Here is a 17,219-nt window from a genome sequence, read left to right as displayed (position 1 = left end):
AGCTGCCAAGAAGTAATTAAAATCATAGGTATTGTGTGTAATGTTTATTCCTTGAACTGTACTCTTTTATGTGATGTAAAATTCAGGTCCATATGTACAAATATAAAAATGTTATGCCTGTTTGTTCATCTGGTCCCAGTTATCAAACTGCAAGCCATTTCACCACATGACCAAATGGCACTCCATACCTCAGAATTGTGCGTGGATACTTCTGAAGCACCTTTTTTTTACATTTTTGTAATGGTAATACCATGAGTAAACTACACCATTAGAACAATCAGAAAACACTTTTTCAGTTGGTATATGGTTAATGTATGGATAGCCAAACACACCAACATTCCACCATTCTGAAAAATAGTGAATATAGCTGTGTTGAGGGCGTTCTGCATGTGCTTTCCTGGTTGACGAAAGTCGCCTATGGTAAGCAGCAGGGGGCACTTCCTTGTCAACAAAAGTCGCCCATGGTAAGGAAAGGATTAATAACTTGATGTGAAAATGATGGTGTGTATATTGCAGTGTACCACAGAGGTTTGAATATTATTAACTTAATAAGAACTTTAAAATGTTCCTTTACTGCTTATCTCTTTTTGCAGACTTACATCTGGTGCTGAATTGTAAGAACTGTCTCTACTGCCATGGGAGTCTAGACCTGAATAAACCAAATCAAAGAGACACACACTATAAAACAGACACAGACTATAAAGTGACACAGACTATAAAGAGACACAAACTATAAAGTGACACAGACTATCAAAGAGAAATGCGAAGTTAGTTACATGCATACATGCATGCTTGTTGTAACACTTGGCATTGTTCACAGACATTGTAATTCCACCATAGGAACAAAGCTGTAAAACACCTCGATTCACTACCGGTTATTCAGTCCCAGGGGGGACTTCAGGCCATGGCACAATGCCCCACTGTCCCCCCCCCCCCCCCCCCCCCCCCAATTAATGCATCACTGGTTCTGAGAGGACTCAGATTTTGGCTGATTCAATGTTATATATTGAGATATTACAAATAAAAAAAGAACAGTTTTCAGGGGAAGAAAATTGCTAGGAATAGTTTAACAACGGATTTATAGACAAAAGTGGCGACCACAATGAAGAGCATTACTACTGAGATGGCCTGACACTCATGCACAGGTTGCAGTAACACTCAATGCTCCTGCAACTAATAACATGTCAACAAGCTACCAAAGTTCATGTGCACCTCCAATGTAAGAATGCCTGCGCCTGCACCCAAGCATGGTAGCACCGCAGTAATAGCTACTTACTGTGTGCATGCAGATCAGCCTGTGCAAAAACTAATCAATTATTTATTTTTGTAAAGGTGTAGTCTTGTACTTACTTGTAGTGCTTGTAGGCCGATTTTGAACAGAAATCTAGACGAGAGAGAGAAGACAAATCAGTGAATAAGTTTATATCTCCGTAACAACTATTTTAAGTCTGTAAACCTCAAATAGCACAAGACATATTGCAATACACGTCAAATAGGTCACGTTCTTTACAAGATAGACAAAAAGAATTGTTCTAATGAATCTTAGGTTGTGTCTGAAATACTTGGCTATGAGCAGCAGTATCACATATGTCTATGGGACGTGGCTGAGCTGCTTCCATAGGGATGTGGCCTCATTCTATGCTTTACTATTACACAAAGGCATCCTTCATGATAGACTTAACACATTCTTGTTGATTGTTAAAGCACAAGAAAGTCAGTTAAGACAATTTACTGTTGGGTGGGGCTTCACTGGCTGAGTGCACATACCTCTGATTGGATCATTCTTTCCTGGAATTTCAGGGATACTGGAGGCGCTGGTTGTGGAGCTGCATACAAAAAAATGACACATTATTCACAAGTAAATGGAAAAAGAGTAACCAATGTACAAGGCTGTGGATGCAATGTGGTCAGCGGACGGATGTAGATGCGATGGATGCAGATAACTGATAACTAACTGCCAAAGGCAACACCCACATGCATAAACCGGATAATAATACAACAAACAAGTAAAAGTCAAATACAAAAATCACAATCAAAAAAACTCAAAACAATATACAACACAAACACAGAAATTAATATTAAAATACAAATGTAGCTCGGAATAATCAAACATCCAAAATGATCTTTTCCATTGCCATATCATCCAACTGAGAAGTTTGCTTAAAATAGGAAACAGAAACAATAGATTAACCCTTACCCTACTAGACCCTCCAACGCATGCCAATATGTGCCTCAAGAAAATCTCCTATGTTTTTTGCATGGCCCTCCAATATCTGCCATGTCATTTCAAGGGTAACTGGACAGGCACTCCAATACATGCCACAGAGAACAATGAGAGTCCTCTGATAACAATCAAGTGCCCCAGCTGGTCAGTATCAGGCACCCTCCAGGGCCTCCAACTCCTGCCAATTGGAGCCTTCACTGCTACATCAAAGTATCCTCCAATAAACTGCAGCTGGAGGGCATTGGCATAACCAACTGACATGCAGTAAACTACCCTCAGAGAGTAAGGGTTAATGTACATTTCGATACGAAACATACACAGTGGGATATGGCCTCTACAACTAGTAGAGCAATTGCTGATTGTTTAACAATATTTTTATGAAATGTTCAAATTGATGAGTAGCCAGATATAAAAACGATGAAACAGTGCTAGCTTTTTGTAAGGCATCCTTAAATTAATGAGCAAAAAATCCTTATTTGAAATTTCAAAAAAATTAAAACAACAGTCATTTGTTTCTTGGAGCTAACTTCAATAGATTCATGTCATAAGGACTCAGATTTCCAACCACTGATTGCTGTAATGACATCTCTCTCTGGCTGTCTATCCAATCGATAATGACAAACAATTAGTGAGGAGTAACACTGATGTGTTTAGAGTGGACATGTGAGAATAGGCTAAGTCTGTTAACAAAGCCCCTGTTACAGAATTGACAGAAGACAAACGGAGCTGGAGGGTTGTGGCATCTGACATATTGCACATCATACTTGTGAGCTCTTGTACGTTCAACTAACTGAGCACCCTTCTTGATGGTGGCCCTTCACTAGGAACGGTTGAGTGCTACTGCTTCCCAGCTGTCCAATGGTATATTAGTTACCCTAAGATGTTGCTTTCAATCCTTACACCACAGTTTTGGGCTGCCAATTCAACGTGCCGCTCTTCATCTGAGAGTTCCCCATAAAATACACGCCTAGGATGTCTTGACAACTTTATCCGTATAAACATGCCCAGACCTTCTCAGCTGAGCTGTAAGAAGCATTGACTTGACACTTGGCATGTTGGCATGCTGAAGGACTCCTACACTTGACACATGGTCCTTCCAGCAGATTCTGACAATCTGCCTTAGGTGACGCAGCTGGATACTACTGGTAGTTAGTTTCCTTACGTGTCTTCTGCAGAGGGTGTATGTTTCAGCTGAGTATGCAATGTTGTTACAACAAGGGCGCAGTAGACCTTACACTTTGTGGTGTTTAGAATACAGTGCTGAGACCAGACACGTTTTCTAAGGCCAACCCTGCAACTTGGATGCGATTGGAGATTTCAGCATCAAGGGTGTGGTCTGATGTAACTGTACTTTCCAGGTAAGTGAACTCACGGACAGACTGTAGCTCAGTAGAGTCTATAGGTGGGGTTGGGTGTGCAGTTTCCTGAGTGCTGGCTGGTAGAGCACTTTTTTTTTTAATGTTGACGGTGAGTCCCAACTTCTGAGAGGCATCAGCAAAGTTGATGACTTCTTGAATATCCTCAATGGTATGAGTCACAAGGACAGAGTCATCGGCGAAAAGCAGCTCTCTTACACAGACCTCTCTCACCTTGGTATTTGGGCGAAGTCTGGCCAGGTTGAAGATCTTCCCATCATGCCGAGTCTTGATGAAGACACCAGAGCTAAATTTGTCATTCATCACTCTCAGGACTGCAGCCAGGAACAGGAAAATAGGGTGAAACCAAAACACAACCTGTTTTACTCCATGAGAGATCTCAAAAGGGTAAGACATAGATCACCCACCTGAGACTCTACCAACCATACCTTCATGGAACCCTTGAACGACGTCTACAAATTTCTTTGGGCAGCCAAAGCACACCAGCAAGTGCCACAACATTGACCTGTCAACGGACTCGTAAGCCTTTGAGAAGTCAACACAGGCTACAAAAAGTGACTGGTTCTTCTGTTCCATGACTTTCTCTTGTAACGGCCGCAGTGTGAAAATCATATCAGTTGTTTTTCTGTTTCCTCTACAGCAACCCCAAGCTGTCTGGTAAGATTTGCTCTGCTAACTGCAAAACTCTTACCAGCAATGGACAGTAACAAGATCCCCCTGTGATTCCCACAATCACTTCTTTCGCTCTTCCTCTTATAGATAGGGATGCTGGTAGCATCTTTAAACTGCTGAGGTGATTGTCTTGTCTCCCAGCATATCTGAGACATGCAGCAGTACTAAAGCCACAACCTCTTAACCTGAACTCCCATTTTATTTGTGGCGTCATTAGACTGCTGCCCTTCAGTAATCACTTTTAGGCAAAAGAAAAAAGCTCTCAAAAGTATTTTGTTCAATAATTATTTTATGCCAGCAAGAATTGCATTTTTATCTCAATTAATGTGCCTTAAGCAACCTATAGTTTCTAGCAGTCACCAACCTCTATGAGGTATGTAGACAAAAGTGTTGTTTTCTTCCAGCATGTAAATCCCACACAAAACTGTTTTACAAACTACTACAGATTGTCTACAGAATGCATGCAGAGGTTTTCAAACACAGGACTTGTGACAGTACATGCATGCCATTCATAGCATTATAAGAAGTTTACATGCAAACAAAGGATACTGTGCATATATGATGCGTCCATCCTAAGCAAGCAACTGGTTCAGAGATTGGAATCTTATATGTACTGTATGTAAAAAACTGCACTTGTGATATCGTTTGTTTGGATACTGTAATTTCATTGGTCTTGAGCGGCCACGTGTTCAGTCTGTAAGAATGCATACACTGGGTTCCTTATGCACTACATATATAAATTGCGCATGTGCGAGCGTGTAGAACCTGCCCACACGCTCACGACTGAGAACTACAATCGCTCAGTCTCATGTTCTGGCAGGAAAGCCTGCAGTTACCAAAGGTTACATTAGTGATTGGATTTACTTCTCACATAGTAAGTTAATTCCAACCATTTATCACTTTGACTTATTAACACGATATAACAAAACAATTGCTGACTGCTGTGATGTGGGATATGTCGTTTTAACCCCGTCGAGGCGCATAGCACCTGAGGTGCGCTAAATATCTGTAACTTCTTACTCACAGTTAATACCAGCGTTCCATACTTCCCCCAAATTGAAATGCCTAGGACGTACCTCTAGTCCTGCAAATAGACACTGGTGTCATAAAGGCAATCTTTACTTCCCATCAACACTGATTTTAAATAAAGTGGCGATTACAATCGTTCCTCTGTTTGGGTGATTTGCGGGATATGTCATAAGGTCATATAGTGACATTAGGTTTAACTCAAGAGCAACATATGAAATGAAAATGCTCCAGAATCTTTCCGCACAGCAAGAAATGCCAATTGTAACATCTTTCATGGTCTTGCACATGCCGGTCCCAATCACTACATACATGTACATGTAGTTGAAACTGTTTTAAATGTGGAGCAATTCGTGAATTTGATTCAAATCTTTGATATATATCTTGGATTGCCACAAATCCAGTGACTTGACATACACGTAAGCTGTAAAGAGTCCACGGCCACTTATTTTCATCCCTGGGTCGGAAAGCTGGTAAAATTTCGAAACTAGTACACTATGCGGACAACTTGACATGTGACATGTGAATTTCTTCTCATTTTATGCAACAGTCTTTTTCCGTGAGCATGTTATTATTAAGAGTTTGACTGCTACCAGAGAAGTGTAAGGTACATTATCTCTCGAACCAAAAGGTTATAGGAAATATTATGGTGATAGCTCACAATTTCTGCACACAAACACTAAGGCCAAAAAAAAAAAAGTCTCCGGTTTCTGGTACGCGCGCGCGTCGCCGTAGCCATGCGCGTCGGCAAAATGAAAAAGTTTTTTTTCCAATAAAAGATGATGTCTCAAAACCGCCAAACTAACTGGTTTGACTGGAATCCTGCTACTGCACAATTTTAACATGTTTTTAGATGGGGTTATGATCGAGAATAAGCTTTATGTGGCCTCTCTGGACTCCCATATATTTGCACTAAGTTTAGTCGGGCACCATTTGCAGTCATGAGCCGACATTTGAAGCCAAAAAATACAGGTAAAAAAAAAAAAAAAAGCCGCGTCGCCGCACCACTTTTTGGGCAAGCTCCATACCAGAAACCAGAGACTTTTTTTTTTGGCCTAAGGGGGTAACATAACAAAAAGAAAAAAGCCCCAAAAGATCAGCTTTACAAAGGCCTGCATCCAACAACTTTTTAAAAAAAAAAATAAACAATTTCGAGCATACACAAAATAATTCTTTCATCACAGGGTTAGGCTTTTTACACATGTACATGTATACACCTTATTACATCTCTTAGCAACTTGTTTTCCTTGCATATTGTTGTTGAGGGTTTTTTTTCTTGGTAGAACACCCTAAACTAGCAACCTTAAATTTGAAATTTGCATAATTTAAAAATGTAAAAAATAAATTTGTGCTTCACTAACTGGCACTTTTGAGTATGGTACTATATGGTGCAAGAGGGAAAGATATAGAGTTGATCAACTTCAAAACAGAATATATTATTAAACACAACTTTTTTATAGTTATTAACCCTTTGGTGCACAGGTTATAATATATCTTGGGCAGTCGCTAACGACTGCCCTGCGCACCAAGGGTATACTCACAAGGAGAACAGAAATCAAACTATTATAACCATGCATGGATGGATGTACCAGTACATGTATGTGTATAAAGTGTAAATGACCCGAGTATGTGTAATGTCTTGCAATAATGTAGAAACTTACAAAATATATTTACATTTGGAGGTTAAGGGAAATGCTGGCTTTGGAATTAGAGAACAAGGGAAACAAAAAGATCAAATGTCGTTAGAACTGATGCTGAAAAGCCTGTGATTGGACCCCTAGCAATATGTAACTTGCATGCATGTATAGCACAATGTCAGTGAGACTAAGTGTGCAAACCTCAAGCATCTTCACATGAAAACATCTGATTTTATGCAAATTTAGAGAGGGGCTGTAAAAAGTGATCATTTCCTAGTCGTAATTCAAAGCCCTTTCAAAGCCCTAGTCGTAATTCAAAGCCCTTTTTTATCTTGAAATTAATGCCACTTATTTCTCAACTAGAATCGCACCTTTTAATTTTAAAGGGAATATACAACGCTTGCAAACATCAAAAAACAAAACTACCAAATTTTTACAAAATACCTTACTAGGATGTTGGTAAATGACAGTCTAAAGCATTTAGACTGCAAATTTATGGCACCTGGTGTGGAGTCATTTTCAAGAAATGCGGTATTTTTGTATACATTTCCAATGGTGGCTCCAAATTTTGTTTGCTATTGGTTACATGTTCATGAATGGGTGCAGGCCAGCTAGACTGGTTCCCTTACCTTACAATTTTCCGGCATCTATAAATTGATCCATTTCATCTTTAGTGGAATCAGGGAACCAGACTGCTTGAACATTTCTGGGGTTTTTTGGTTTTGCCAGCATTTTTGAACACAAAACTTCAAACATGTCAGTGTAACAATATTTGATCTATTAAACTAACCCCTGAAATAATTAATTTTTGAAAATAACAACAAAAGCCAATGATGTACATTCCCTTTAATCAATTTTTCAAGGTATTTGATCCTCTATTGTTTAATTTCTCTCGAGATATAGATCTGATATTCACACTTTATTTGTAACCTTCAAGTAAACCCCGAATCCCACAATTTATGAAGGTAAATAATGTTGAATTTTATAGCTCTTTTCTTTGACCTTATTTGAGGAAGTGAAACATGCATGTGGTTGTGGGTGGAGCATCAGGGCGAAGTTTATGAAGGACAAGTGGGAGGGATGATTGTTATTGCCTAACGAATATGTACAACCACATATATGCAGAGTTAACTTCATGCACAGTGCACACTGCATGCCCCTAGACAAATGTGTTTTTAAGAAGAGATGGTTACCATAGCAACTGGAAATTAGGGGCTCTGACTGGGCTCTGCCCTTCCGTGTGGGTTTGTTAAGAAAACCTGTGTGAAAAAAAGGTCATGAGATTATGTTTGGCTACATTGTAGGCACTTATACAGGTGCAGAAATAACTGGTACAAATCAGTGCTACATGCAATATGTCATCCTCAATAGCCAGGGTAGTCTTACTCCTACACATTCAATTCTGCAGTGTTTATCAAGGATTTGATTTTGGGCCAAAGAAAGGTCAAACAAATTATTTGCATGCAAAGTGTACAACAAATGTTTACTGAGTTGGCAAGATTTATTCACAAATTACTAGAAAAAGATGAAATGTTAGAGAACGTCAAATCTTGATATGCTTAATCATGCCTTGATGCTTAAAGCAGGAATTCAAATCATGGTTTTGGCAATGTTTGTTTGTCTTGATGCAATTGCAAAATGCAAAATGTGTCAAGCAGGAAAAACAGCAGACAGAAACTCCAGTATATATGTAGAGACAAGTACGCACATGCCAAATGCCTCAAGGTCATGTCATGTGACTTTTCAAGTCTTAGTTTGCAGATCGTGTTCTGTTATTAGTACATTCAGGAATATTTGTAGACTGTTCTCTTGATAGCATCATATCCACCTTCACAATGATGAGGCTGGCTTACTAGAAGGCGCGACCCAAAACACCCAAGAAATGCTTCCAAATAAGAGATGTACAACTACAAGGGCCGTCCTGGTGACAATACATTGGTGACAAAATCCATCAGATCTTGGGAATCAGTTTAGCAGTTGAGTGTACACAGCAACACTTGCAGCACAAATGCTGTAGAACAAGGGACATGCCTACACACGTGTAGGCACGTCCCTTGTTCTGTGTCCGTTTTTTATGGTTCAATGATGAATGAAGCTTTGTGACCCAAAGGAACCTGACAACCAGAAATAGTTGTAAGAATGACATTTATTTTAATGAAACGGGTATAGCCACAACCAAACAGATCCATGCAACCAGATCCACATAGGTTCAATCAAAGAGCCCAGCCAAGGTGGATTGATATACATTCAGGCAAAAAAGTTTCAGCTAGATCTAGCCACATGAAATTAGTTTTAGTCACACTAAACCAGAATCCAAGTTGATACAGTAATAACATATCTGATTCAGCAGACCTAACCAGATCCAGCCTGACCAAACTAGATAGAACAAGATCCTTCCAGACAAAATCTGTTCCAGCCGGACTGAATCAGATCCAGCCTAACCAAACTGGATTGAATGAGACCAAGCCGGACAAAATAAGATTCAGCAAAAATAACCCAGCTAGATCAAGCCAGATCACACCAAACTTAACTGGAACCAACTACATCCAGAACGATCAAAGCGGCTCCAGCAAGATGAACCAGTTCCAACTTGATCAACCTAAATCAAACCAGATCCGGCAAGATCATCCCACCAGTAACAACACACAACAGATTTTCTAATATCAAAACTAGCAATAAAAAAATGCAAGCTATGAGAGATCTGCCACACCAAAAGCGCCCTCAAGGTGAATTTAGCATGTGACACACTTGATAAATGAATGACATGCATGTACCCAGTGCTTGTGAACATGTTGCCACGAGCCCCGCGACCTTCACCACCGGTGATCCAGGGGAGTAAAATATGGACTGTCCAATGTGCTCCCCGACAGGCCCACCTGTGGGTGTGTGTGACAAACACAAATATCATACAAATTGCTAAACCAAAAACAGCTTAGAAGATTTTTTTTGTATCAAGAACGTAGCACTCCCAGTGCATTTGAAGACTTTTGTGTTGCTTGTTTGTATGGTTAGAAAGTCAAGTAGCTAAACCTCAGGAACATCTCAAAATGATTTCCCTGCGGCCGATTTCACGAAACCTTACGCAATGGCAGGGTTTGAAATTAGCGGTAGCCCGCTAGCCAAATGCTGTCAAAACAGCGGCGGGCTAGTCAAACTATTCCTCAAGTAGCCCGGCTGGCAAGTCAAAAAATTATTGGGATACAGCAAAGATGACAGGACAGGAAGAAATAAATCATGAAATCAGAAAGCAAACCTGTATCAATTTGTGTCTAATTGTATCAACTGTTTTAAAGGGTTACATTATTAGATATGTTTCTTAAAAACACTGACAAAATTGCCTCAGAATAGATGAGAAATCTGGCTTGAGAACAAAAATGATAACGATGCAAAGATTTACTATGATCCAATGGAATCTAGATTTATTCAGGCTCCTTTGGATCACGTTTTAATATAGTTCTTATCAATGGTCATTTTAGATTTGTTTGTAAATAAATCCTTCAAGTTTAATCAAACCAATTGTCTGTCCCAAAAGACATATCAGTCTCCTATTTCAGTTTAAGTTTTTACCCAATGACTGCCACAAAATTATTTCAAAAATTGTCATGCTTGAATCAGTGATTGAGTTCCATGAGTCCACACGGATGTTTTCGGACGTGAGAAGTCAATTTTTGACACGATATTTCTCTTTCACGTCATGCATTTTTCAATTTCCATAAGATTCTGAGGGTGATGTCTTAAGAAATCTATTGCAATGTACAAAAACTAATTTCAAAAACTTTTACAAGTTAAGTTTCCTTTTCAAGGGGCCCTAAAGTGCGCCACCAGGGGTCAACTTTTAGGCTCTATACACCTTTTACATGCATGTATGCACATTACTGTTTATGAGACAAAACTAGAACGGCCAAGCCGCCATGGCTCGCTGTCGGAGGCGGGAAGGGAGGCTGAAGGTAGGGTTGGGGATGGGCATGATGGGGATCAGGATTCTCGTTGATGTGCCAGGGTGTAGGGGTCAGTTTTTAAATGTCAACATAAAAAGTCAACAGATGACCTAATAAATACATGTGTATATAGGCTAGCCATCACTGCATTATGGGGAAGTTTTCCATTGTTAGGGTAATTAGGACCCAGTTGTGGAGCATTTTTTGCAGCCCCCACAGTGTCTTCCGGTCCCCATACTTGTATTACCATGGGAGAACTCTTGTGTAGTCGCCACAAATGCAGAACAAGAATGGGTATACATGTACATGTAGACACAGCACCATCACCACATGCCCCGACCCGCCCCCTCCCCCCACCCCAACCCCCTACCCATCCCCACCCTATCACCTACACATCCCAACCCCACCCAAACTCCAATTCCTATCTCCTTCCCTTTCCCCTGACCCCTACCCTACCCTCCCCTACCCCAACCCCCTACACCCACCTACCCTATCTTCCCCCTATCCGTCCTTACACACCCATACACATCCCCAACCCAACCCCTACTCAAATCCCTATATCCTGCCCCCTCCCCGTCCCCCTCCTAACCCAACCCCTACACCCATGCCCATCCTCCCCCTACCTGTCCCCACCCCACCCCTACAAATCCCCACCCCACCCAAACCCAGTATTCCAACCCCTATCCCCCACCCCACCCCACCCCATCCTAGCTCCCCTACTTATCCCAACAACCCAAACCCTAACTACAACCCCTATGCCCCACCCCACCCCAACCCACCCCACCCCACCCTAGCTCCCCTACTCAACCCACCAACCAACTACAACCCCTATCCCCCACCCTAGATTCTAGCTATTAAAACAGTTCCATAAAAACAAAAAAAGAAACTGAAAACTGGTTCACACAGGTTGTGGCCCAATGGTGGCATTCATGTTTCACGTCTGCAACTGAACCGTCTGCTGCATTGTGTTTGTTTTGTTTTATTTTGTTTTAACTTATTTTGGGGCAAATCTACATGTATTTGGCATATGACATGGTAACATAGTAGCTTCACACACACACAAATCCAGTGCAGACACAAATTCAACTCAAAGGAACTGTTGGATGCAGGCCGAAGTTTAAGACAAAGTAATTAATATACAAAAAAAAAAACAGTGTCCAAAGTATTTTGCAGCATAGTGAAAATAAAGAAATGAACAAACAGCATTCTATAAACATTAAATCACTGCAAAGCAAGCTTTTGTCCATGTATTTTCATTTGACCTAATAAATAGTAGAATTTTACTGGCTGTGAGTATGATGTTAAAGGAATGCAAAGATCAATAAAAGCAGGTAGTACTTTGATGCAATTGCATACATAATGAAGAGAGATGAAAAGAAGACTTAGTTTTTCAAAACAAATGCTACCTTTCTTTTTCTTGGTGAAGAAGCCACGAGGCCCACCAGTTTGTTTGGCTTTCTGCTTGTGCTGCTTAAGGACTTTCAGAGTTTCCTGAGAAGAAAAGCAACAAATATACACTGAATGATAAAATATCTCACTCACTGGCAGCTGTGCAGTGTTGTTGCTGAGTTATTGTCCAATTCCTTCCAATGTATTCTGAAATGTGGTACATGTGGTACAGTAGGAAAGGGCCTAAAAGGCTTTGTTAACCAAGTACTTTTTGATGGTCTCAAAGCCAAACAGAAATATGTTAGAAAGGTATAAAAGGTACTTTTCAAATGCTTGTACATTTCTAGCATAGCTCATTGTCCACATACTCAGATTCTTACCCAAGTTTTGCACATTATCTTTATACTTCAAGCTTAATTGTTACGGAACCAAGGGATTATTGAGTAAACCTAGGACTTGCCCACAGCACTGCTACAACGACATGATCTGCAGGATAATAGCCTGCACATTCAACTGATTTAACAACCTCAATGCCAAGTAGAAGAAAGTGGCCAATGAAAGAGTAAAGTTTTGTTAAATTAGTCACTGAAAATTTCAGTTTGAGATCATTTAAAACAATATGTTTTAAACAATGTCTGCATGACATTCTTTTTTAGACTGTCCTTGTCAAACCGGCTGCTTTCTGGTCCTTCCATTTACATTTCGGCTGGAAACTGCATTTCGGTGGGAACATTAAAATCTATCAGTGCTGCGATGGTCATGAAAACTTGCTGGTCATGTTTGGCAAAGGATTACGCAATTTAAGGTTGGTTTGGAAATGCTTCACATAGTAATTTTATATGTATTTTTGGGCCTAAAATAACCGGTTTATCATGCTGGCTGCATGACCATTTACAGGACCACCGTAGTTCTGGACATGACCATTGTTCAGACATAAACTGCACTTGAGGGTCAACTTGCAGCATAGCGTTACAATGACAGTGACTCAGATTGACCCTAGCAAGAATGTTGCTTTAATTGACCCAACTAAGCACACTTTGTGACTACTTGATTCATCATGACCTTGTGAACTCATTATGACTGAACTGGATTCTAGTCACTGCCTTCAAATGCCTAGACTTGACCTGAGTAATGGCATTCCCTGACTCATTACAACACTGCACTCTCTAGAGATAATCTGTTCTCTTTTTACCACTTGGGCTGAGAAGGACAATCTGTCTTTCTCTTGCAGAAGTTCCCAGTTCTTGAAGAGCATAACTGCCTCATCTACCGTCACTTCACTGTTCTTGACACGGTTCTGGATCTCTATAAGATGTTGCTGACCAGTAGCTAACGGCTGCAGCCCCAGGATATCCTCGGCTGAAAGGTCAAGCAATAATACAAGTTATTCTTATTGTTCTTACTACAAATGTGGCTGAACTGATCAGATACATGTATTTGCAACATTACAAATAATGTGTGCATAAAAATTCACTTTTTAAAAGCTAGAGGTACACTCCCATGAGCAAATCAGACAAGTATCAAAACTGTTCATGTCAAAGAATAATTTATATAATTAATTTTAACAGCAACAAAGAAAGATTGGGGAAACTTCCAAAACAAAGAACACAAATAAGACAAAAGAGATAACATGGAACACTGACTACATGTAGCTCAAGTTTACAATCAAACTCCAGTTTTAAAAGGTATGCACATACGATACTTTTCTATGGAGGTTGGAGTTATACAAACAATGCTAAAAAGACAGCAGGGATTGCATGTTGTGTAAGGGGTCACTCCAAACAAGCCGCGCATTCAGGCACTCAATGCATATAGGGGGCTTTTTGGATGAGCTTGAAACATTCACTTTAACTACCTGCACTATCCATGTGCCCTTTCATATGCAGATTATTGGGAGTACCTTACTGCCATGACCAAAGCATACATGTGGGTCATTCCACGAAGTTGGGGAAGCTTTTCTGACATCCGGACATGCACATGTAGATTAAGTATAAGGAGATGTGGGTTGTTCAGAGTAACCAAAATGGTATCAAGATTGTTTGTTTGGCTCCTCTGGTTGTTTAAGAATGTTTTTGCATTGGGATACTATTCAGCATAACATTACCAACTAACCCTAACCTTACCAACTACATCAAAATCCATCCCCCAGATAAGCCATGTGTACCAAGTCCATCAAAATCCACAAGCACCAGTGGTGGATTTCAGCGGATTTGGTCCTGAAGCATTATGTGAAGCAGAATGAGTGATGGATATTGACGGGCATGGTCTTAGTAAATGATGTAATATAGACAACACAACATTATTTGGTTAGTTTTTGAATGTTTTATGCACACCTTTTCCCACATAATATATGTATCTGAGAACATAAAAAACCTTATCAAAGTTGTCTTTTGGTAGTTTAGATGAAAGTATTAGTATTATTCATAGAAATCTGCTAGTTGATGCTAAATGTCACTTTTTGAAATTTTGTGAAATTAACAGATTTCTTGGAATAGCAAGAATGAAATTTCCAAAATAAACATTGATTGCTATTTTAAAGCTATAGTCCATCATTTGCAGCCATCCGAAAAGTAACTGGCGTAATTATTGTTGAAAAACATACTTGGTTGAAAGATAGTAAGGGGACTAAACTCCCTGTGAAATTATTCTTTCTGGCAAGCTGTCATTTTGAAGTAATCAACAAAAGAAGGCCTTTCCAACGGTGCTTCTTAAGATGCAGCGTAGGAAATTTAAATTAGTAGTTCGTTTTGTTATTCGGCGAAGCGCGCGCAAGCATTGGCACAACGCTCACGCATGCGTGGTTGCTATAATTCGTCGGATCAGTGCGCGACATCGCGTAGCCAATTCAAAACATGATTCAGCAACTTTTGATTTGAAATTAAGATCCTAGAATGCTGTTTTTCTTGGACTAAACAGCTGAAACTTCATCAGGTTAGTTGTTCAGTACCCTTCTTTAGATCTTGAGCACTTTTGTTGCTTCAAACGAACAAAATGCACAAATTACAAATGATGGACTATATCTTTAACTGCTTTCAATATAATGAATTGTACATTGATTGGCAATTCAGCTCAGCATCAGAATTTTCCAGATTATCTGAAGTAATATGAAAAAAATAAGACTGTATCCAATCATGCATTTCAAAGGAACCAACCTTTCACATTTTTCCTTGGAGGTGGTTTCTCTGGTGCCTCGCCTTCTTGTTCTGACGGGGGAGGGGCAAGACGTGGTTCCACGGGAGGGGGTAGCACCATTTCAGTCGCACTGGGTTTCTCCTCTGTTTGTTGCCATGGTGCCCGCTGCTTCAGATGGGATCTTTTAGTGGATCGTTTCCTCAGCCCCGATTCATCCTCCACTTTTTCGTAATCTTCCTCCCCGTCTTGATCACGCTCAAAGCTGCTCATATCGATGGCTAGGCTGCCGTAGTATTCCTCTATGTCTTCCTGCTCACCTGTCACACAACAATTGCATATGTGAGTTTGAACTGCTCCTGTTTCAACCATTAGAGCCAATGACTGTCCATTTCAGAATGTGTATTTCCCACTTTGGGGAGATCCTGAATTCCATTTTAATTGACAAAATACTTCATCAATTCATTTTGCAACTGAATCTCAAGAAACATAACTAACAAATGCTGCACACTCAAATTACAATCAACAAACTGTGCTGAGATTTCTTCAGTTTGGGCCAAACCAGATGTCGCTACAATCTGAGGTGGCAAAACTTTGATGGTGGCAAAGTATTTGTTTCATCACCATAAGTGAATTGAATATGTGATAGCCTTTCCTAATGAGTAACTTAATATATTTTGGTTGAGCAGGTACCCTTCTACATGTATAACATTAACCCTATGGTCTTTTTAGGACCAAGGTGGCACATTGTGTCCCCATCGTAATTTCCATATTCAACAACCGATCTTCCTAAAATTTGGCAGAAATGTTGGTTGGCTAGTAATCCATATGCCGTCATTGATGACACTACTTTTAGCCTTAGAGGGCACTTCCCTGTATTTTCGTCAATTTTTTTGCCAAAAAAACCCCAATATTTTTTGAAAAATGTCTTCATTTTTAGGTCAGTGCTTATAGTAACATTATAAACTCAGTGTATTTTTATGCAACAGATGTCCAAAAATACTCAAAAACAACAAAATATGTGCAGTAAAGGTAAAAATTGGAAGTGACAACTTGCGGCCATATTGGATTCTTGGCATGCATTGTAGTTGGTCACGTGACTATGAATTTTAGTGTAAAGTGGATACTTGATAGGCTTAGGCAGACAAAACATGGTTTTGATCCACAAAAGGGCAAATGTCAATGTTATTATACCAAAAGGGGAAAATTAATGATTACTAGTGTTTTTAAATTGGTTGCCATAGTTACTATGGACATCCTGCGGAATGTTCTTGGGTACCACTTTGACCCCTGATAAAATTTTGGAAGAATCACCATATTTTATGCCCATCAGCCGAAGTATTCCTTGTTATTACAAGAAAATTCATAGTAGAGGGAATTGTGCCCGCCGGTCCTGATAGGATTAATTACAATTACCCAAAAGCAATGATTCTTTTGTTTCTGGATTAAGTGTCACTGAGACTAACACAGAAAGTCCATAGTTAGTGGTTATTACTGAATTAATCACTACTCGGACACTGCACTTAGAAAAGGATGGAGGTCAGTGAATGCTTGGCCTGCTGGCAATTATTTTTGTGTGTAATTGTATGGCCAAAAAATGTGGATGCGTCAGTTGGTAACGGATTAATTCTAGGACTTAACGTCCCTTAACAAATCCTCCACAGTCATGACTGAGGGGAAAGGTGAAATTGTTTCATCGATCAGTATACGACTTGATTAAACACAATTTAAGAAAGAAAATTAAGTTGTGATATGTTCCACGCATGCGCCTTAAGGTAAATGACTTTATACTAGGCTGCAGAAGAAAACAATTTGCTGCCTGCTGTCG

The 17,219-nt window shown here is 39.9% G+C and overlaps 1 protein-coding gene across 4 annotated transcripts in view; it reads right to left on the bottom strand.

Annotated features, from left to right (window-relative positions):
- Window positions 1-17,219, bottom strand: part of LOC119731123 (B-cell scaffold protein with ankyrin repeats-like) — a 40,355-nt gene that overhangs the window by 7,727 nt on the left and 15,409 nt on the right. Inside the window, exons 11-18 of one of the 4 annotated variants that reach the window (XM_038204140.1) lie at window positions 15,415-15,711; window positions 13,455-13,621; window positions 12,280-12,364; window positions 9,710-9,811; window positions 8,129-8,194; window positions 1,768-1,826; window positions 1,351-1,384; window positions 600-649 (exon numbers count right to left, since the gene is read on the bottom strand). In XM_038204140.1, coding sequence (XP_038060068.1) covers window positions 600-649; window positions 1,351-1,384; window positions 1,768-1,826; window positions 8,129-8,194; window positions 9,710-9,811; window positions 12,280-12,364; window positions 13,455-13,621; window positions 15,415-15,711 — 860 coding nt within the window. The remainder of the gene's footprint in view (window positions 1-599; window positions 650-1,350; window positions 1,385-1,767; window positions 1,827-8,128; window positions 8,195-9,709; window positions 9,812-12,279; window positions 12,365-13,454; window positions 13,622-15,414; window positions 15,712-17,219) is intronic. The other 3 variants (XM_038204142.1, XM_038204143.1, XM_038204144.1) reach the window with 3 other exon arrangements.

Source organism: Patiria miniata, unplaced genomic scaffold, assembly GCF_015706575.1.
Source record: "Patiria miniata isolate m_02_andy unplaced genomic scaffold, ASM1570657v1 HiC_scaffold_23, whole genome shotgun sequence".
In the NCBI taxonomy this organism is placed as follows: Eukaryota; Metazoa; Echinodermata; class Asteroidea; order Valvatida; family Asterinidae; genus Patiria; species Patiria miniata.
This window is presented reverse-complemented; position numbering and strand designations above follow the sequence as displayed.